Here is a 23,888-nt window from a genome sequence, read left to right on the forward strand (position 1 = left end):
TCAGCCAGAATGGTCTCGATCTCCTGACCTCGTGATCCGCCTGCCTCGGCCTCCCAAAGTGCTGGGATTACAGGCTTGAGCCACCGCGCCCGGCTGGGAACATTATTATTGTGCTGTTACTGCCACTAAGATTAGATTATAAAGTAGCTGCAAGTCTGCTAAAAAGATGGAGACTTATCTCATGCCATGGGATAAGGGTCTTCTGCCATACCTGTCAGTAAGGGATGGGTGCGGATGTGACACAGGCTGCAATGAATGTGCCCTGCACATTTGGTCTTGTAAGAAGAGCTCAGTCTTTGATACTCCTTTGCTTAGGGAGGGGGAGTTCCTCATGTTTCTGACATCTCTCTACAGCCCTGTCAAAGGACATATGGTAGGCTGGGTCTCTGGGACAGTACTGCACTAATGGGCTAAATACATGGAGTTCGTGTTCAGTAAAAGGTTTCATTTGTTTTGTTCTAACATCTCAAGTTGCAATTTGCAGAGGAGCAGCAGAGGGACTAATCTATTTGGTTTTAGACTGGAACACTTACACATCAAAGATTAAATGAGGAATACAGATAGCATACTTATGCTTAGGTGAAAAGTAGAGTGAGAGTGAAGGGAAGAATATAGCAAAGGAAGAAAATTTTCTCAGAATTTGCCTCAAGATGTCTAATTACCCTTAGCTCTCACATATATAATAACTCCCATCAAAAGGTTGTGGAACTTTTTTTCCTTTTGGGAGGATGGATGGGACACCTCCTTGTCTTGAGTCACACATAACATACACCCCAATTGTTGCTGTCTTAGGAGTACCGGAGAAGCTTTAGTCTTTTGTCACCCAGACTCAGCGTATAAATAGGACTTCCTGAAGGCTGGGGTCTTTTGCTGAACCATGCTCTATCCCTACAACTCATGGTAGAGCACGGACGCTCCACACAACAGCAATAATGATAACACTTCACCAGTCAAATCGGTTTTGGTCATAATAAAAGATCTCAGGTGTTTCTCTGCATAGCAGGGTTTTCTGGTGGATCTACGCTAGAACACTGTCAACAGAATAAGGCTTTTTAAAAGAACATATTGCCTCACTTTCTTTTAGAGACACAGGACAGAATGCCAAATGTTCCTGACAGGTTCACACTTGGATGAGGATTAAAATTAAGGCACAGACGCGTGGGCTGATTTCAGATGCTGGTGAAATGGATCAGCCTGGTAACTGCATGTCCCCATGTGTCCTAATCACTGCAGCTCCTTGCTCCACTCAAGACCTTATGGATATCACTGTTCACTTTGCAGTCCCTGCAGTGGCAGCAACAGTTGTGACACATGCACATTCCTTTTCACTCAATCAGTTCACATTCTCTCTAGATCATTCCCTTAAAAAGATTCAACAACCTCCATGGCTTTCCAACATGTTGAATGTTTCTAAAAGTCATTAGATCATGTTGATTGTATTCAAAACTACTGACAGCTTCTCACTATAAACTAACATCCAAACTCCTCAGCCTGGAATCTGGAATCCTTTTCCTCCCTTTCTAACAGTCTGTCCTCATTTGACCCCAAGACTTCAGCCAGCTGAACAGAGGTCATCTCCTAAACATCAGCTTTGCCCAAGCATCCCCTCATTTCCCATATCTGAGTCCCAACTTTCCTTTAAAGCCCCAATTGTAAAAGCTTGTCCAGAATCTTGAGTTGGAATTAATCTCTCCCTCTCCATATCACTATAACATAGGCTTATACCTTGAGAAATGCTTATGGTAGGCTGTTCCAGGTGTCAGTTATTTTATGTATGTCTGCCTTCCTTTTGGAAGTCCAGCAAATACCTACTTGAGTGCACATTAAAATCACCTTGGTGGTCCGTGGAGAAGTGGCTGATTCCAGGATTGGGGAAATTTAGGGACACATGCTGTTATGCCAAAGAATAAGGGAATGTTCCCAACCCCTCCCCCCACCACTGAAAAAAGATGTGAAGTATGTCATAAGAGCAAAGGAGCAAGCAGAAAGTAACTTCCACTGGCTAAATCCGGGACAATTTGAGCATCAAAATAATTAAGTCCAGTTGGTTGTCCATATCCATGGGTTCCGCACTCAACAACCACGGATCAAAAATGTAGTTAGGCCTATGATGGCTGTGTCTGCACTGACACATACAGATTTCTTCTTTTTGTCATTATTCCCTAAACAACATAGTACGTAACAATTTACATAGCATTTACATTGCATTAGGTATTATAGGTAATCTAGAGATGACAAAGTATATGAGAGGAGGTACACAGGTTATGTGCAATGCTACACCATTTTATATCAGGGACTTAGGCATCCTTGAATTTGGTATCCATGGGAGGCTCTGGAGCCAATTCCCTGCAGATACCAGGGGACAACTGTACCGTAACAAATCATAAACCATTAAAAAAAGATAAGAGCCCATGAGTCCATACCAGTAACAGATAAATAAATGGGGGAGAGGAGGTGGCTTCACTTTCAGAAGAATGCTGACTGCCAAATAGTAAATGCTGAGGGAGTGCTAGAGTTAGTAAATCATCATTTTGCAACCCTCCTAGCAGAGATTGGATTAGGCAAGAATCATCAACGGATGATGAATCTAGGGGAAATTTTTCATGAGGAGCAGAGCATTTACTTGGTCTTAAACCTGTTTTCCCACAGACTGCTTTATAGGTGCAAGGGGAAAAATAGTAACTACCTAGTGGAGCAACCAGGGAATGCCTCGACTAGGTGGGTGTATCAAAATTAACATCAACAGTGAGGGCTGATGGACATCTGTGTCTCCCATAAAACCCTGAGAAGGACACATGATTATTTATGTAGTAGACTGGGTGGGAATTCGTAGCCTGAATCTAATTATGAAGAAATATCAGAACAAGGAGTGTTCTATTAAAACCCCAAATAAGGAGTGTTCTATTAAAAAATAGGTGAGAGGAGGGATAGAGGGTTGTATTCTTTAAAAATGTCAATATCATAAAAAACAGACAGGCTATGAAAACACTCCATGGGAATGTGTTCTACCAAATCAGAACCTCTGGGGGTGGGTCCCAACAATCTGTGGTTTTAACATTTTCTCCAGGTAAATTCTGATGCTCGCTTAAGTTTTGTTTTTGTTTTTCAGTTTTTAAGAGACATGGTCTTTCTCTGTCGCCCATGCTGCAGTGCAGTGGTGTGACCAAGATTCACTGCAGCCTCGAACTCCTGGGTTGAAAGCCATCCTCCCACCTTGGCCTCCCAAGTAGGTGGGACCACAGGTGTGCACCATCTTGCCTGGCAATAATTTTCCTAGAGACAGGGTTTTACTATGTTGCCCATCTCTACAAAAAATAGAGATGGGCAACAAGCTGGTCTTGAACTCCTGGCCTCAAGGGATTCTCCCACCTTGGCCTCCTAAAGTATTGGGATTACAGGTGTGAGCCACAACACCAGGTCCCTACTCAAGTTTGAAACCACAGATCTAGACTGTAAGCTCTTAGATTCTGCATTTCTAGCTCCTATATTCCCCATAAAACCTAACAGAAAAATGCTTTCTACATATTCAGATTTCAATAAATGCTTGATGAATTTGGTTTGACAGTGAATGATAAGGCAGTAATGACCACCGAGACACTTGGAGATGATCAACTACTCCAGAGGCCCCAGCTAACACATCACTTCAGGTTTCTAAAGTGAATAGAAAACTTATTTTGAAAACAATAAAGGATGTCAGATTACTCGGGAGGTTAATAAAAGCACTACTGTCCCCAAAGGGAGCATATCCACTTAGTCTGTTAATGCACCACCAACTGAAAATATGTTAAAACTTACACAGACTCTTCGACTGGTATTTAAAAATTAGTTCTGCAGTTCTAGCAAGCATTGCACAGTGATTAAGAGCCACGAAGGCCAGGCGTGGTGGCTCATGCCTGTAATCCTAACACTTTGGGAGGCCGAGGCAGGTGGATTGCCTGAGCTCAGGAGTTCAAGACCAGCCTGGGCAACACGGTGAAACCCCGTCTCTACTAAAATACAAAAAATTAGCCAGGCGTGGCAGCGTGCACCTATAGTCCCAGCTACTCGGGAGGCGGAAGCAGGAGAATTGCTTGAACCTGGGAGGCAGAGGGTGCAGTGAGCTGAGATCGCGCCACTGCACTCCAGCCTGGGCGACTCTGTTACCCCCAACCCCCAAAAAAGGAAGCCAAGCTACGTGTATCATGCAAGATCTGCTCAGAGAAGACGGCATTCTTGTGGCTGTGACCCAGATTTGATGAAGATGGCCAGATTTCAGAAGAACATCCTCTAGGTGGCAATTCAGGAGACAAGACTCCAGCAATGAGAATGAGCTGATCAATTTGCCTACTGGGTAGAAAATGAAACAAATAGATCCATTTTCAGGTACTTGTTTTCTATCTTGAGAAGTTAAACTACTGAAGATGCTCTAAGATGCAGGATATCATCCCAATCTCACAACCACATGCCTTTTCTAATTGGCACCCTGAAAGATTTCACAAGAAAAGGGTGTTACTTTGGTATTGTCGATTTAAAGGTTATCTAGTCACAGTGAGGCAGAGGAGAATTCCTCTTCAAAATTCCTCCTTATTGAAAGCCCATGGAGTGTCTTGGCAATTAACAATTCCTATCACCTCTAGCTGTTCCCTATGTAAGAAGGCTCAGAACTCGCCTTACAAATTGCTCTTTTGAAGATCAAAGGGAAGCTGAATGTGTCTGTGTGTGCTCTCGATGAGACTGTAATTTAATGGAATTTTTAGAGAAGGCTTCACTGGCAGTGTTTGGATGACAGCCCTGGGGCAGAGGATTCAGGGGAGCTTGGCCACTGTTCCCTTTGGAGGTCTTCCCTGCCTTTAATTGGCACCTCATTAGAAATTAATGAAAATGACATCCTCTGTTCTTCCTGCTTTAGGCATCGAATGCTACAAAAAGGCCCATCACAATTCATAACACATTCAATTTATATAGCAATGGCTCTTAAGCATTATTTATGAGATGTGAATTTCTTGTCAGCAGTTAATAACCTGTACAGAATGGAAGGCAAATGGAAGAAAAGATTGCAAATATATATATATAAAAAGATTTTCTGCAGTGAAGAAGTGTTCTGTTTGAGTTCAAACTACCTTCCTGAGTCTTCACTTTCAGTAGTAAATTACCGTGTTATCCCCCTACTAAAACCTTTCAGGGCAGTTAAACATCTCTCCAACATCCATGCATCCTCAAGGAAATAACTGTACAACTCACCCTTTCCTAGAGAGATCCAAGCAGGCAGGAGGAACACAAGAGCTATTTGTCAAAGACAGTCCCAGACTTTTTTAACGGTATGTTCCCATTGTTGTCCTTATCTTTTGAAGGGTAGCAGTTGACTCAGTAATTTTTCTGGGCACATAAGTGGAATACTCTCAGTGGGTCAAATCGAATGCCCAGCTGTCTCTAGGAAAGTTACATCTTGTTGAGACTTCAGAAAGCTCAGGGCTTTCTTCTCCAACAGAAAAAGTCAAATCTCCCTATAAGTAGACTCTCAGAATTGGGCACAAGCCCAGAGACTACATGTCAGAACATTTAAAAAGGATGCATATTGCAACAAACCCAATACGCATTTAGCAATTCAGCCTGCTGCCCACAAAGGTTAAGAATATGGCAGAGTAATCTATATTTACCAGAGATTAGACATGTGGGCTTTACTTGGGTGAATGTGAAGTCATCTAACATGTATTACTGTTTTTTTTTTTTTTCAGGTGGATGCTAAGACCTTAGGAAATTAGGTAGTTTGTGTCAAAGCTGAAGGGTAAACTGGGAGACCTGGTTACAATATCTTTATATCTCAGTGCTAAATTGTGCAATCTCCTGTTTGCCTGATAAGGAGAAGAAGCATTAGCCACTGCCGGGGGCAAGACAGCATACTTGATAGACCAATTGCTTGATCCGCTATGGCAAATCCTGTGTAATACCCAGGATTTAGTTACTTTCAAGGAAGAAACAAGAACAGACGGTTCAGGAACGTCCCACAATTCTAACTGAGGGACAACCAAAGGCCTATGTTACAAAATCAACAGCTAAAATGACCAGGTAGGCTCACAACACTGGTAACAGACTGAACTGCTCAAATTCCCTGAGTTCACATGAAGACCAAAGCAAGAAACTGCAGATCACAAAAGATGAGGCAGCCTCTTCAGTGTGAAGTGAAGCTAGTTAGCCAGCAGAGCCCAGAGTTTCCTCAGCCAACCACAGTACACCTGCCTTATGTCACCAAGAATTTAAAATTGTCTGGCAGGGTTGATCGAAATAGCCTAATAATAAGGTTCTGAACTTGCCTGGGCCATACTGTATGCATGAACACACAGAAGTCTGAAAACTGCTGTCAGCCTCTGTTCCCACCACCTATCCTAACCTTCTTTACGGTTTCCCAAAAATGCTTAGTACTATAACCAAAATGCCCTAAAAACCTTATCTGGTAACATTTAAGACTCCCCATGCTGGTTCCGGTTTCTGCAGTTGAACATGCACTTCTAATCTTGTGGAGTAACACATACACCAGAATGTGTAACAAACAGGTATCTGGTCATAACAGGAACAGGAGTTCTGACTTAGTTTCTATGAAAAGCTAATATCCTCTCTCTTCCTTCCCATTTCCAATAGGGCAGATAATTGAGGAACCGTAGCAGCAGAGGCTGCCGCTTCAGGAGATGGTAAACTTCCAGTGACTATTACTTTATAACTGCTGAGTGAACTATTTAGTCCTGACTGTCGGCAATAGTACTTGTAGGATATCTTCGGCTGTCCCAGAAGTGAAAGGGGGCTTCTAAAGTTCACTTCTCAGAAAGAAAGAAATAGGATTCTCAGAGGCTACAGTCAGGTCTCACAGTCAGCCTGATGACAGCTGAACTGGTCCTCAAACAATTTTATAACATTATGTTTTAAAACCAGGGAATAAACAAAAGTACAGGAAACTAAATCAGCCTAAAATAATGCCGCTACACAATTTTATTCCTATGTGTCATGATACATGTGGTCATGAAGAGAGAAAAGGCTGACTTAAGTTTTGTTCCACTGCAGGTAGGCATCCCTGTGCAGCAATTCTAAAAGGTATTACACTACAGAATACAGAAGGAAAGGTGATTGTAAAGCTATTTCCGACTGGGTATATGGTAGCTCATGCCTGTAATCCCAGCACTTTGTGAGGCAGAGGCAGAAGGATGAATTCAGCCCAGAAAAAAATAAAAATAAAAAAGGCGATTTCAAGGTATTAACTGACTAGATGAACTAAGGTTCAAAGGAAACTTTCTAATCAAAGCTTAATTTAACAGGGAGATGGAGAAAAAAGTCTTCCATAAATAGTAAGTTCATTCAAAATTAACTTAATATCTGAATTTTATGGTACATACTCCGGAATTTTGTTTGTTTGGTAAATTTCTGACGTCGTGAGAAGACACCAGAGTAGTAAGTGGTGGGGGGAAGCTGAAAGCACTAAGCGGTGAGATGTAGCTCTAAGGAGAGATGCATAAGAACAGGGGGATGTTTTTGTCTTTTTTGCATGCACGAGAATAAAGGGTGTTTAGAGGCAAACATCCTGTACTCCTGATTTCTCAAGCCCCAAACTTACATCGCAGGCACTACTGTAGCAAACTTACAGTACTCAGAAGAACGAAAGACTTCAGCCACTTAATTCCCAAAGCTGGGCCAAGGGATATAGTCTCCATCATGCCACTGGGGGAGATGCTTACCGCAGCGACACGATCCCAATTCCTGCTGCACCAGCTCCAGTTTGGTTTGGCACTGGAAGCACCGACGTCGACTCTTCTGTTTAGATCGACTGGTTTCCTCGGACCGTTCCGTATTCTCCAGTAGTCGTGGCCGTTTTACTGGTGAAGCCTCATTCTCAGAGTGTGAATCTGACCAAAACAACATATTTGGGGATCAGGATTAGTGCTTGGCCTGGCAAGCACAGTTGATTAATGTATTTCCAGGCATTCTCCTGACCGGGCTACTGCCCTTGTCCAGGAAGGAATCAGACCCATGAGAGCCAGTTCTGACTTGCTTGGTTTATATTGCACAAACCATGACAAGCATGTACCTTTAGTGCTGACTTCTAACAAGCTAGGCCTGAGCTGGAGAGGAGAGTGCGGGTGGCTCAACGAAAACCAGTTCTATGTTGTTGTTTTTTTAAAAAAGCTGAGATTCTATGAAGAGACCATTCCAGCTAGAAATGGGGTCCTGTCTTTGTATCCCCTTGCTGGGACGACCTAGATGCTGCCTGTATTGGTTAGGTATCTTTTCTTGGGTATTTGCTTGTCCTCAAGTAGACTGTAATTCTTTAAAGATGGGACTATGTCTAATGTTATCTCTGTATCACTATGCTTTCACAATTCCATTCCCAAAGCCAGTGTTTGATGAGTGATCTGTAATCTTTTATAGTAAAATTACTCATGTTTCTACTCTTAAAGACACAAAAGTCAGGTTCTAATACTGACAAGTAGTTCAATTTGATTCAGAATGAATGAAGGGGCACCTCTGCTGGTGCACATGCAAGCTGCCCTATGACCTCCACTATGGTGTGGTGCAGCAGCAGCACTGGGCACCCCACCTTGAGGTGGAGCCAAAATGGGGTATACTCTGTGACAACTGTGTCTTATATAACCTCAAAAAAGTAACTAAGATGCAATAAAGTTCTTATCACAGGCAAGGCTATAAATGACTCTTGCCTTCAACAAACTGGGCAGCTCTCTGGGGCTCTGTACTCCTGAAATAGCTGCCTGCATACCCACGACGTACCTCTTACCAAGTTCCAAAGTTGTTCGTGCTAAATTACCTCTAGAAGGGAGTCTCCTAAACAGTCTGCCTCAAAATAATCCAGATGCCACACCTTCTCACCCCTCTGTCACTCCCACCTTGGTCTAAGCCATTACCAACTCATCAAGCCTACTACAAGAGCCTCTTCACTAGTCTCTCTGCTCACCCCATTGTCTCTACAATCTATTCTCCATATAGCACACAAGTGACTCTGTCAAAAATCAAGTTAGAATCATGTTACTTCCCTGCTCAAAACCCTCTAATAGCTCCTCTTGTCAGAGTAAAAGTCCAGATACTTAGACTGTCGAATACCCTGCATGACTTGCCCCACGCTCAGCTCCTGCTGCTTTCCTTCCTTTGCTTATCTACACTAGCCTCCTTATTGTCCCCTACCTGTGGGACTTTGTACCTTCTGTCCCTCTATTTGAAACAATCTTCACCCAGATCTTCATGGGATCTTATCTCTTTTATCACCCAGGCCCCCGATGGTAGTTTGCTCACAGTCCCCCAGCCCTGCTGCACTGTAATGGCATATGAAGGCCCTGCATATGCCATTTTTTATATCTCTTTTATATATTTGCTCCAATGTCACATTTTCTTTTAAATTTTATTTTGCAAAGTCACATTTTCACTGAAGGCTTCTTCCCTGATCATCACTTCTAGATCATTGAATCCCCATTCTTAGCACTTCCCCTCCTCTGTTTCCTTGTCTTTTATTCCTCCACAGCACTTATCTTTAACATTATGCCCTAAAAGAAAATAAACTCCAAGAGGGCAGGAAATTTCACCTGCTTTGTTCACTGATGTTCCCTCCATGCCTATGCTCAATAAATATTTCTTGAATGAATGAATTTGTCTCCTAGGCAGTCCTAATGTTCTACTTAAAGTGGGTCTAGTGAGAAGCCACAGCCTGTAGGATGTATTTTAGTGAAGGCTGTCTGTATGCCCTTTCCTAGCCTCCCTGTGTGTGAGGAAGATGCTGCACTTCACCCAAGATTGTTCAGTGGACCCTGATGGTGATGCTGGTAGTTTGCTCATAGTCGCCCAGCCCTGCTGTGCTGTACTGGCATATGGAGGCCCTGCACCATTCTTAGCAACTACAGACTTCATTTTTCATCTCATTTAATTCTTCCAGTCCTACATGACATTTTGCCCCAATACAAACCAACTAAATAAGACCTCTGATGAAAACAACCGAAAGCAAGTTCAGCCTATTTCCCAGCTCTGCTGAGCAAAGCCGTCTAGGCCTAGGCCCAGTCAATGTGGTGACTAAGGTGGCCGCAGATAGGGCAGGCTCTCTCCCTTCTTCTACAAGAGCAACAAGCAACAATTTAAATGTAAATCATTACAAAGCAGTCAGCTGAAAGAAATTCACCTTGTATGAGCCACACTGCTCTCTGGGGATGTCCTTTTACACAAACCAGCAATGGCTCTATTTGTATTAATAACTCTATTTAGACCTTTTTTTTTTTTTTGTAACGAGAAAATTCTAGAGTAAAAACTGTAACAAAAAATGTTTTTTTCTGAGACAAAGTCCTAAATTCAAAGCATCCTTATAGGAAGTTACTCCCATTGGGAGGCAGGTGTCAGCACAAGATGGGGAGGCAGCTGAAGCCTTTTCATTATTAATATGATTAAAATCTGGAGGGCCCTGGCACAATGCCAGCACACCTCTAATCTAACAGAGAACTGCTCAGACCCTGAGCCCCTTTCTTTCACACCTCTGTGTCTGAAAATGAAGAGTTCACATTTAGAGCTCTTTCTACATGAATCTATCCCAAACTGTCAAACACGTTGTCCATTCGCAAAGCACCCACCTCCATTTCTAAAACAAACCTTTGCTGCAAGGAGAAGACAATTTAATTTCACTGTGTCAATGAAACTGGGGGAAAAAATAAAGAAAAGACAAAAAGAATTTGAGTGTGGCAATGTTATCCATAAGCTAACTATGTCCAAATAAGTAAGGGAGTTAGATATGTGAAGAAATTTTTTTTTTTTTAATGTATGAGTCCTATGGCTGAGAAATAGAATTCATATTTACATAATCACAATCGTTAGTCATCACCAAACAACCCACTTTGATGGGTCCCCCCGACCCCTGCCCTGCAAAGTTAGGAGGCCTGTGCAGTTTTCACCTCTTTTTCTCTTAATTCCCCACCTTATCTGACCAATAGGCATTCAACAGCAACACTAAGGAATATCTACATGGTCCCATGCTGAGATTTTCCTTGATCTATTCCACATTAATAAAATGACCACTGAGTTATTTCTTCTGGTAGGCAGTAGGCATGGAATATTCTTGAACAATGAATCCTAAAGGAGGTTTCTGATGCTGCCACAGCTTCTGGTATGATACACTGGTCATCCTAAAAGAACACCATTAAGCCCTAGTCAGTCCTCTGACAATCAATATCCCAGCATCTGTAAAGTCTATGACCAAAGGCATCCATGTATATAGAAAGTCTGGGCCCCAGGAAGCAGTCCTAGATGATTCTAAACCAAGGCAGAAAAAATGTCTAACAGAATGTGTTATGTTTTAGAATCAAGGAACTATTCCAGCTAGTCAGAGATCCACACCTTTGAAGCTCTGGAATATCCCCACTTACTCTTCCCTAGATGAAGATCTGTTAGATGCTCTCTAATGCTCCCTCCCACAAAGAGTGAGGGTAAATAAGCTTTCCAAACTGCTCACTATCCTCCACATGCTATTGTCCAAGAAGGTGACTATGTCTGTGTAATTTCTTGGAGAAGCAAACCATTCTCTGGCATTTTCTCACAAGTCAACTTTTGATGAGAAGCTAATGAAATAAATAGTAATCTATAGAATCATCCTCCTTGCATAAGAAATTTACATTTCCTCTGCTAATTAGTTAACTAAACCTTCGTGCCATGGGGCGAGCTGCTTAAATAAGAGAAACAGATGTCCAGGGCAGGGGTTCTAATGACATGATAATGAATTAAATAATTCAACTATTTATTTATAAGTTTTAGGTCAATTAGAAAAAGACTACCAGGAAGGAAAAAAAAAAGATCCAAACATGGCTGACATAAAAGGAATCATCTACTGCCCATATTTGAATAAATTAAACTTTAATGATTTACTTTTGCTCACAAGTATCATTGCTTGTTACCCTGAGGCACTGCCAATTTCCTGAAAACACCTAACAGTCTACTTGCCTACTCTGAACTTGGGCAGTAACAGTTAAATGTGGAGAGAGAGGTGAAGAGAAATAACTCTTACATGCAGCTTTAACTGTCAGAAGAAGCGAGTCCTTGCAAGGAGTATGCTCATTAGCAGCAGGAGGAACTCCCGTGCCAAGCTGGAAACCATTCCCACCCCAGGAGTTAACAGTGACTTCTAATTAAGGTCCTTCATAAAGGGCCAACAAAGCAGATTCTTTTTTTTCCAGTATGCTTCTTCTTGAGAACATAATCTAGTGTGGATATACCCATGGAGAGCGGCCACTCCCCCATTCCAGGTTCACACTTCTTGGTAGTCACCAGACCCCTGCTTTCTCTGCCAATGTTTAATAGAATGAGAAAGATATCACATCAGAACTAGTCAAAGTAAAGTCTGATCAAGAATCATAATGTGATTAAATAAGGAAGGAAAATCTTAAGAAGGATTTTGCCTATTTAGTTTCCTTGGTTTGAAAGTAACTGCTGCTTAATTTTCGACAGAGAGACAAGTACTGCACAGTCTGTCTCTCGGTATCTAAGGGAGATGGGTCCAGGACCCTTCAAGGATACCAAATTCCACAAATGCTCAAGATGCTTATATAAAATGGCATAGTATTTGCATATAAGCTACATAATCCTCCTGTATACAGCTGACCCTTGAACAACATGGGGTTTGGGGTGCTGACTCCCCATTACAGTTGAAAATTTTCATGTAACTTCTGCCTCTCTCAAAACTTAGCTAGTAATGGCCTCCTGCTGACCGGAAGTCTCACTGATAACACACAGACAATTAACACATATTTTGCATGTTTTATGTATTACATACTGTATTCTTACAATAAAGTAAGCTACAGGAAGAAAAAATATTAAGAAAACCATATGGAAGAGAAAACACAGTTTCTCTTAAGTGAAAGTGGATCATTAAAGTCTTCATCCTTGTGGTCTTCACGCTGAGTAGCTGAGGAGGAGGAAACGAAGGAGGAGTGGGGGGCTGGTCTTGCAGTTTCTGGGATGGCAGAGGCAGAAGGAGATCTGCGCATAGTGGACCCACCTGCACAATTGAAACCCATGTTGTTCAAGGGTCAACTGTACTTTAATCTTCTCTAGATTACTTATAATCCCTAATACAATATAAACACTATGTAAATAGTTGTTATACTGTGTTATTTAGGGAATAATAACAAACAAATCTACATGTTCAGTATGAAACAATCATCCATTTTTTCCCAAATATTTTCAGTCTATGGTTGGTTGAATCCACAGATGTGGAACTCATGGATATGGTAGGCTGGCTGTACAGTGATTTTAAATATATGGAATCTTCTGAAGAGAGGAATTCTTCTAATTGTACTTTCCTAGCCAATCTCAGAAAGTAGTGGTAAGACTTTCAATTAGGAACACAGTTTAACTGGAAAGCTTAACTGGAGACAACAAACAGCCACTTCTTTTAAAATTCTGTTTTGTCTCTGGCAGAAATTCACATTTGTTCCTTACTGTCACTGTTCTTGTCTTTATTACTCATGTTCTCTCCTGAAAATTTCCAAATAAATTGTGTCAGGCCTGTCAAAGCTGAATCTCAATCTCTCTTAATCTCCTGTCACCCTGCAGCTGGCAGCCTGCACACACCCCGTGCACTAACCACGGCTGTGGCTTCCTGACATCTCAGGCAGGCAGGCTCTTAGGCCTCTGTACAAGCCAACACTCACAATACAGAATAGGAGAGTGGGAGAAGCAATGTGGCAACAAAGAGAAGAAAGCCTTCTGCTATTCCCTTCACCCACACCTTCCCTTACTTCTACGAAAGACATATCTGTTTAATCTCAGGCTCTATGACAGCTTTTGAGGTACTCAATCAGTTTTTTTGGAACCTATCACAGTCTCCTGACAGATTGACATTTATGATCCCAACAGCCTGTGCAAACATCAGTAAGAGCAATAATTAACAAACCCTCACACATCACTGCTGTTAAGCTGGTAAAACCTTTGTCCACGAAAAATACCACACTCTCACTGGAAAAACTGATAAAAGAGGCTTGAAAAAAACTTGTTTTAAAGGTACTTTCTCTCTGTGTTTCCCCTCATGCTTTGCTTTCAGGGTATATGCTGGGATTAGATTCATATTCTCCTGACATTCTACTCTGTGTGCCACGAAAGACTTTAAGAGAGAAAACACCTTGCTACCCATTAAAAAAATTTTCCCACCTCGTTTGACTGAAAATTTCCCTTCCTTTCTTAATGTTCCTAATGACTCTAAAATAATTGTGGGGTAACACATCTGTTGAAAAGCCATTGTGTGGACAGAGAATGAGGTTCAAGAGGCTGATTATTAAAATTTTGTGGAGAATGCCACCATCTTCATTCGATATGGAGATGAATCTAGCTTGAAATACTCCTAGTATGCCATGTCCTAGATCATAAACATTTAAAAAGTCAGTTGTTCACAAACTGCCAGGCAGTATAATTCCTAAGCATTAGTCTCCTTCTCCTCCTGGGAACACAAGATTGGGAGATCTGGAATGGCTGATCAGGAAGGCTGACCATCTTGGGAGTACACCTGAGCTTTGAGGTCTTTATCCTTAGTATGCTCAAAAAACATACGGCATCAGAAATCTTCTTGGGGCCAACTCTTATCATCTACCAGATTTTGGTCCTCCAGATAGCAATGCAGAAGCTGCTTCTGTGGAGACGTTTTTGACTGGAAGACAGCTTAAAGAGCAGCAGAACACACAGAAGTCAGGAGTCATGATAAAATTATCATATGCCCTTCAAGAGATGAGTACCCACAAACCCCAAAGGTATGTTTTTAAGACTGAGATTAGGTTTTTCACTTCCTCACAGCCCATCTTCCCTTCCCATTTCTGGTGCACAGGAACCTGGAAGCTGATTTTGGTGGTACATCATGATACCAGAAACAAGTGACTATGAATTCATCAAAAGATCAAGCAGGAGAAGCTAATGGGCCATGGGGGAGCAGCTCTCCATCAAATCGAACAATCTTAAATGAAAGTCATAGCAGGCTGGGCGCGGTGGCTCATGCCTGTAATCCCAGCACTTTGGGAGGCCGAGGTGGGTGGATCACGAAGTCAAGAGATCAAGATCATCCTGGCCAATCAACATGGTGAAACCCCGTCTCTACTAAAAATAAAAAAATTAGCTGGGCATAGTGGCACATACTCTGTAGTCCCAGCTACTCAGCAGGTTGAGGCAGGAGAATTGCTTGAACCTGGGAGGTGGAGGTTACAGTGAGCCAAGATTGCGCCACTGCACCCTAACCTAGGCAATAGAGCGAGACTCTGTCTCAAAAAAAAAAAAAAAAAAAGTCATGGCAGCAAGTCCAACAGTTTTCGAGGGCAAGGTTTTTCCTCTAACTCTTCTTTCTAATCTGTATGCCTTCTATTTTTTTTTCTTGCCTGTGCTGCCTAGTCCTTCTGGTATGATGCTGAATATGAGTGTTGAGAAAGAACATCCTTGGTTTGTTGCCAGCTGTAGGAAAAATGCATTTAGCCTTTACCCAACTTTTTATTTTAAAAATTTCAAACACAGAAAAGGTGAATGAATAATACACTAAGCGCCTGTGTACACTCCATTCAGATTCAACAATTAATGTTTTATCCCATTCCTTTAACTTGACTTTAATAGTTAATACTAGATGTCAACTTGATTGGACTGAGGGATGCCTATATGGCTAATAAAGTATTGTTTCTGGATGTGTCTGGGTGTGTCTGCCAGAGGAAACTGACGTTTAAGTTGGTGGAATGGGAGAGGAAGATCCACCCTCAATGTGGGTAGGCACCATCCAATCAGCTGCCAGCACAGCCAGAACACAGCAGGAGGAAGAAGGTAGGACAAGTCTGTTTGCTGGTCTTCTGGTCCGCGCCAGATGCTTGCTTCTGTCCACCTGTCCTTGGACATCAGATTCCAGGATCTTCAGCCTCTAGACTCTGGAGGTGCACCAGCGGCTTCCCAGGGACTCAAGCTCAGCTACAGACTAAAGGGTGTACTGTCAGCTTCCCTTGTGTTGAGGCTTTCAGACTTGAACTGAGCCACTGTCGGCTTCTCTCTTCCCCAGTGTATGGAAGGCTTATCATGGAACTTCCCCTTATAATCATGTGAGCCAATTCTCCCTAATAAACTCTCTTTTATAAATATATATATCCTATTGGTTCTGTCCCTCTGAAGAATCCTAATACACTCGCCCCTCCATATTTATACTTTCTTCCTCCCAGAACTGTCTGAAAATAAGCTACATACATCAAAATACTTCATCCTGGAATACATAGATATCTAATAATAAGGGCATTTCTTTACATGACCAAAATATCATACCTAAGAATATTAAGAATGCCCCAGTGTCACACAATATTTAATATTCGGTGTATAGTGAAATACCCTCATTGTTTTTAAAGGCATGTCCAATCAAGTTTCATGTGTTACATTTGGCTCTTACGTCGAAATCTCTTTTAACTTACAACAGTATGTCCCTCAAACTATTTGTTCATTCATTCAAATAATATAAGCTTTTTTTTTTTTTTTTTTTTACAATCCTTCTCAGTTTTCCTGTGGAATGTACCACCACCTAGATTTATTCTTTCTTTCCTCTCATCAATCAATCAAGCAATCAATGGTATCCTGTAACTTTTAAGGAGGTGGTTATTTACTTATTCATTCAGGCTAGAGTGCAGTGGCACAATCACGGGTCACTGTAGACTTAACCTCCAGGGCTCAAGTGATCTTCCTGCCTCAGCCTCTTGAGCAGCTGGGACTACAGGCGTGAGGCACCATGCCTGGCTAATTTTTTGTATTTTTCGTAGAGACAGAGTTTTGCCATGTTGCCCAGGCTGGTCTCAAACTCCTGGCCTGAAACAATCTGCCCACCTTGGCCTCCCAAAGTGCTGGGATTACAGGTGTGAGTCACTGTGCCTGGCAGGAAGGGAATATTTAATTGCATACCTTCTCTGTTACATATTCAGAACCAGAAATGTAAAATTTCCATTAGGCACCTGACAAGCCCACATGGCATGGCTGGAGGACTGGCACAAGTAGAGAAGGTGAAGGGCAGGCACTGTGTAATCAACCCAGTTTCTACTGCACCTTGCAGTTGGGGAGAAGAATGCCTCCACTTCACCTCCTTCACATACTGGACATCAGAATATGGCTCATGTGTGCCTTGACAAGGAGGAGATGCTTACGCAAACATTAAGAGATAAGCTTGTTACTAGTGCTTTCAATCATGATTTGTTTTAGTCTGATGGCATTCTCTGTGACTGAATTGAACCCAGCAGGCCACACAAGTCATTCTTCCAATTATGTCCTTTCCAATGGTCTCCTTGTCTTTTTCTGATGGCCCTTTACCTCCTAACTGACACCACACTACTGTCAGTAGTTGCTATAAGACATCTCTTCATAGCTGCATTACTCAATTCTCTAAAATTCTTATTTTAAACCTAAGGAAAAAATTTGCCAGACTAAAAAACATAAAGAAAAGCCCAGGAATGTTCATTTGTAAAAATAACCACAATTTCATTCAGTGCAATAATATTACCAGTTTTTTGATCTGTTTAATTTATATAGGCTTCTACATTAACATCTACTCTGTCCAGGGCCATGACAACAGTCAATATCTCATTCATTATTTCTTAAGTGCCTACTGTGCAACAGACACTGAGCTTTGAACTAACAAATCAAAACAAAGTACAGTAGTGAGCTGTCCCCTCAAGGGAGCCACAATCCAGAAGAAAAGATATACACATATATATATATACACACACACAAATACAACTAGGGCCATAGTAAGTGGTATGAGGGGAGTGTTATAAACACACAAAATAAAAGTGATAAACTCTGGCGGATGGGGTGCTTAAGAAGTAGATGAGAGAAAAGTCAGACAAGGTACCTCCTGGATTTAATTACTATATTTACAGGCATATAGACAGATGATTTTTAGCTCATACCTGTCATCCCCATATTCTTTTTCTCTTAGGCCTGCCTTTAAGAATGTCATTTGTAGGCCAGGAACGGTGGCTCACACCTGTAATGAAAGCACTTTGGGAGGCCAAGGCAGGCAGATCACCTGAGGTCGGGAGTTCGAGACCAGCCTGGCCAACATGGAGACCCCCCATCTCTGCTAAAAATACCAAGTTAGCCAGGCATGGTGGTGCATGCCTATAATCCCAGCTACTTGGGAGGCTGAGGCAGGAGAATCACTTGAACCTGGGAGGTGGAGGTTGCAGTGAGCCCGAGATTGCACCATTGCACTCCAGCCTGGGCAACAAGAGCGAAACTCTGTCTCAAAAAAAAAAAAAAAAGAACGTCATTTGTATTTAAGTTGCTACTCATCTACCTTCTTCTCTTTACCAAAAACCATCAATTAAATAGAACATTTCACAGTACGGGAAGCAAAGGCCCTTAGAGAACACCAGTTTGATGGGTTTTCAGGGAAATGAAGCTGTTGTCTGTCTTCTCCCTCCCTCTGAACCCACAGGGTTCCATTTTTTTCTTGGGGGCCCATGAACATCTCACTAAAATGTCAATGGTCAGCTCAGTTTTCCTTCCGTGATGTTTATTTGCCTTATTTACCTAATATTGGTCAGTCTGTTCAGATATACACATGGCTTTCACTGCCAATTTTTCTCTATTAGGAATCTTCCGAGCCCATTTTCTTTTTATTATTAAATGTTTTATTTTGAGGTAACTATAGGTTCCCATGTAGTTATAAGAAATAATACAGAGAGATCCCACACCCTCTTCATCCAGTTTTCCCCAAGGGTAACATCTCACCGAACTCTAGAACAACATCACAACCAAGATACTGATATGGACACCATCAAGACACACAACATTCCCATCGCCACAAGGATCCTTCTTAGTGCCTCTTTATAGCCATGTCTACTTCCCTCCCTTCCCCACTGATCCTTGGCAACCTCGGACAAACTAATTTGTTCTTCATTTCCAGAATTTTATCATTTCCAGAATGTCACATATGTGAATATATACATGGAATCATACAGTGTGTATATAACCCATGTGTCCAAACTCATTAAAAAAAATTTTTTTTTAATAGACTGGGTCTTACTCTGTTACCTGAGCTGGAATGCAGTGGCATGATCACAGGTCACGGCAGCCTCAAACTCTTGGGCTCAAGCGATCCTCCCCTCAGCTTCTGGAGTAGCTGAGAGTATAGGCATGACCCACCATGCCTGCACTTGTACAAGCCTATTTTTAAGGCCACTTATCACGGAAGGTGGATATGACAAAAGGGATTCCTTAAAGTTAAGCTTCCTAGTAACTGCAATAATGACCACTAACACAAAGCACATATTCTTTATCAGTACTTTCTAAATGCTCTTACATATATTAACTCATTTTGGTGTTATAACAAGGCTATGAGGTAGCTACTACCTGCATTTCACAGATGAGGAAACTGAGGCACTGGTTAAGTGAACTGCCCATAGTCACAGAGCTAGTAAGTGAAGAGTAGCCTGGCCTAGAGTCCTTGCTCTTAACTACTATATATCCTGTCTCCAACAGTTGCTACACTTAAACATGCTACTTCTGCTTTCCCATCAGAGTACCTTATTACGAAGACAAGTTTCTGCTACTTTCTGCATATACAAAGACCCAGCTGTCTCCAAGATGAGGGCAGGGGACAGATCCTGGGGCAAATAAAGGAATGAAAACAAGCTCCTCGATTTCATAAAATCCTCTTGTCCAAATATGATTATCAATTTATCTAGGATATTTCTCTGCTGAATAATTCTACTTGCCCTCTGCTCTTAGAATATGATTTATAAGACTTCTCATATGATTTTCTTTCCACTCCTGCTAACTCTCTGGATTTCTGTGGATTGTAGTCATAGTACTTAAGTTATTCATTATTTTCTTTTCTGACATACAACATCATTCCACTAGTCATATCTTAGGCTTAATCTTGGATTTACATACTTGCATGTTATTTTTAAAGACTTCATCCACAAAAGTTTCTTTACTGATTACTTGTAGGATACAAAAAAAATTTCTCACCATTAGCACAAGAAAACCTAGATATTTTCATTTGAAATTTTATTGCTTTTAATAATCAGATAAGGCAAAACATGTTGTCTCAGCTTTATATAGGCCCCACAGACAGAAGTCAAAGCTTCCTCTTCTCAACCACCCTGAGAGTATTCCTACAGCTCATATGCGAGGTCTCTTTACCAAAAAGGCACAGATGAGGATGGGTTCATCTGAAAAACTGCAGCCACCATCCCTGCTTGTTAAGTGCCATTTCCACTGCACTAATTACTGAAAGGGCATTACCAGGAGCTAAATTCCTCAAAGAAGTGTCTGGTCAGTGGAACCTGTCAGGCTAGCAAAACAGCAGTCATTCTTTGTGGCTGATACGTAGCCTAGCACCATTTCCTTGTTTTAGCTTCTCCATATTAGCAAGACCTCTCCTGCCTGTCCAACTGTATTACTTTTTTCTCATCAATTTTTCAGTTCTCATTGTAACTGACAAAAGATCCTCAATAGATAACCTTTCCTTTTTATAACATGCTTGGACATTTTGGAATTCAACGTTACAATGCATTGACGTTTAAACATACTACATTTATAGCATCAGTGGAGTACCGAATAAGGTAGTACTCTAAGGTAAGGCAAACCTGAAAAACCTAACAGAAAAATCTACTTCTCAAAGTCCACATGCCCAAGTCCCTTAATTTTAATCTGCTCCTTGGCCACAAGTCAGTCTATGACCATGAGAATGCAAAGATTTTTACAGTGTTAAGACTAGACAGAACTTCAGTTCTACTATCTTTTCCAGTATTTATCAGAAAAGCAAAATCAGCCAAGATTTTTCATCTGCCGAAAGAGAAACTTGAGAAGTCCATGAAGTATATATATCTCCAGATTTATTTTCACATACAGTTTAGTTCTCAATGTTGCTGACAGGCTCTTAGAAACTGTGACTTTAAGGAAAACAACATATAACAAAGCCAACATTTTTTCTCATAACGTCATAACCAAATGATGTTATCTAAGGACCTGCTGTCATTTCCCTTAAAGTCGCAGTTTCCAAGAATCAATCAACAACATTAAGTGAGGACTTACTGTAACTGTGTCTAAGATGGGCAATACTGTTTTCATTTTCTTAGAACATTCATTTAGATGTTAAACTTCCAGTCGGGTGCAGTGGCTCATGCCTGTAATCCCAGCACTTTGGGAAGCTGCAGCAGGTGGATAGCCTGGGGTCAGGAGTTTGAGACCAGACAGGCCAACATGGTGAAACCCAATTTCTACTAAAAATACAAAAATTAGCCGGACATGATGGCACATGCCTGTAGTCCCAGCTACTCTGGAGGCTGAGGCAGGAGAACTGCTGGAACCCAGGAGACGGAGGTTGCAGTGAGCCGAGATCATACCACTGCATTCCAGCCTGGGGGACAGAGCAAGATTCTGCCTCAAAAAAATAAACAAAAAAGTTAAACTTTCTAAAAATACAGAGTAAGTCTCCTGCCTACTCTCTAGTTACATGAAGCCTAGAGGTATTTAAATTCTGCCTTATAAAATTATACAACTTTTGGGCAGCTGGACAGTACCTGTAACTGTGGCCACTTCCTCCTACTGTTGACTTATATTTGGACAGGTCTGGAGGGAAGAGACAGGCCAGAAGTCTTCAAATAATGTTGTACCCCAACACGTTGGTCTCTAAGTATAGATGACTTTCCCAGGGGTTAACCTAATCTGGCCTCGGGTCCTTTGCAAAAAAGACTGAAAATAGATTTCCTTTATGGAGAAACACTGAGTGTAGGGGTGAGGTGGGGAAATGGGTAAAGATGAATGAGACACTAATTAAAGTAAATTTTCTGAATTTTTATTAAAAACATACATACAGACAAAAAGTCAAGATATTCCCATGTAAATTATCCCACCCTTATGAAGCCTAAGTACCCTACTCGTGGGTGTTTCTGATCTTCCAAATGTTTTGCCTGTCTGATTTATAACGCAAGCTTTCTGGGTGGGGGCAGAATCAGCTATGTTCAGTACTCTACTGGCACTCAACAATAATATGAAGATGAAGAATGAAGAAGATGAAGGAGGAGGAGGAGGAGGAGGAGAAAGAGGAGAAGAAGGAGGAAGAAGATGAGAAGGAAGAAGAAAGAAGAAAGGAGAAAGATGATTTCTGGAACAGGACAAGCTGCTAATGATGGCAATCTAGCAGTGAGAGACTGTCATCCTGTGGGATGTGCTCCAGGTTTAATGTAAGGGGGAAATGTTTGAACGTTTATATTTTGCTGTTTAAAAAACTCAGCCTGAATGCATAACTGAGTAGATGCTAAAATTAAATAGCTGATTTGTTTTTAAACTATTTTTAGCATCAGCTTAATTCAGTTCCTCTCCCTACCTATCATTTAGTTTCTTTCACCCAAAATTTAGGTGTTTTTTTTTTTGTTTTTTTGTTTTTTTGTTTTTTTTGAGAGGGAGTCTTGCTCTGTTGCCAGGCCGGAGTGCAGTGGCACGATCTCGGCTCACTGCAACCTCCGCCTCCCAGGTTCAAGCAATTTTCCTGCCTCAGCCTCCCAAGTAGCTAGGATTATAGGTGCCTGCCACCATGCCTGGGTAATTTTTGTTATTTTTAGTAGATATGGGGTTTCACCATGTTGGCCAGGCTGGTTTTGAACTCCTGACCTCATGTGATCTGCCCACCTTGGTAAAATTTAGTCTTTTGACTCACTGCTTTCAAGACAAATCCTTAAGCTTATAAATAACTTCAGCACCTCATGTGATATGATGCTAAATGAACCAAAAGTTAGATTTCTTCTGGTATATTATGACAAAGAGTGCCCAGATGAGATGCTGAAAAATCAGAAGCAAGGAATTCTGCATAAAAACCATTATTATGAAAATTGTCTTTAGTATGTATTTGAACCATGAGAGAAGCAACTATCTAACAATGTAACCTCAATTCAACTATCTTCACTAAAAGAATTATTATTTATCAAGATGGCCACCATTGTGATCCACCATATTAAAAATCAACTATATATCAGTGTTAAGTTTGCAATTCTGACAATTATACTGTAGCTATGTAAAATAATTCCCTAATTTTAAGAATTACACACTGAAGTTTTGGTATAAAAGGGTGTCATGTCTGCAACTTACTCAAATGGTCAGGGATATGGATATAATACACATACATACATGTATACAGACAGACACAAAGAGGGAAAGGGATAAGGCCAATGTGATAAAATGTTAACATTAGGAAAATCTGGGTTGGGGGGGTACCTAAGAATTTTAGGAAATATTCTTATAACTTCTAAAGTCTGAAATTATGTTAAAAGAAGAAAAATCCCTAACTATATTCCAGAGCAGCTATCCTTAGAGATAAGTGGCTAGAGTGCCTACTGAATTCTTTCCCAGAAATGCTGACACTGCTTAGGTCTGATGGGAAAGTACATGACAACATGGCTGTAGTTGGTAATCAACAGTAGGGTCAGAACTCATGCTTCTCCTGGTTTGCAGTGAAGTCAAAACTTACCTGTAGTTACACTTCAGTGATTACTCACAGACTTTCACTTGTCATCTCTTGGTCCTTACTTCCTCCAACACCAATATGAACTTATTTTTCATTGCATTAATTACTGCAATGGCTATTCTAGGAAGGATGATGACCAAGACCTTAAGATACGATTTTAATCTTCTAGAAATAGGTTTATCGGCTGGGCGTGGTGGCTCACGCCTGTAATTCCAAAACTTTGGGAGGCCGAGGCAGACAGATCACGAGGTCAAGAGATTGAGACCATCCTGGCCAACATGGTGAAACTCCGTCTCTACTAAAAATACAAAAACTAGCTTGGCGTGGTAGGGTGCGCTTGTAGTCCCAGCTATTTGGGAGGTTGAGGCAGAAGCATCACTTGAACCTGGGAGGCGGAGGTTGCAGTGAGCCGAGGTCATGCCACTAC

At 41.4% G+C, this 23,888-nt stretch overlaps 1 protein-coding gene across 5 annotated transcripts in view; it reads right to left on the reverse strand.

The window, feature by feature from the left end:
- LOC105474551 (zinc finger AN1-type containing 3) overlaps positions 1–23,888 on the reverse strand; it is a 335,383-nt gene that overhangs the window by 28,871 nt on the left and 282,624 nt on the right. For all 5 annotated transcript variants that reach the window (XM_071096015.1, XM_011729335.2, XM_071096012.1 and 2 more), the window contains one exon: positions 7,701–7,868. In XM_071096015.1, coding sequence (XP_070952116.1) covers positions 7,701–7,868 — 168 coding nt within the window. The remainder of the gene's footprint in view (positions 1–7,700; positions 7,869–23,888) is intronic.

This window comes from Macaca nemestrina, chromosome 5, assembly GCF_043159975.1.
Source record: "Macaca nemestrina isolate mMacNem1 chromosome 5, mMacNem.hap1, whole genome shotgun sequence".
In the NCBI taxonomy this organism is placed as follows: domain Eukaryota; kingdom Metazoa; phylum Chordata; class Mammalia; order Primates; family Cercopithecidae; genus Macaca; species Macaca nemestrina.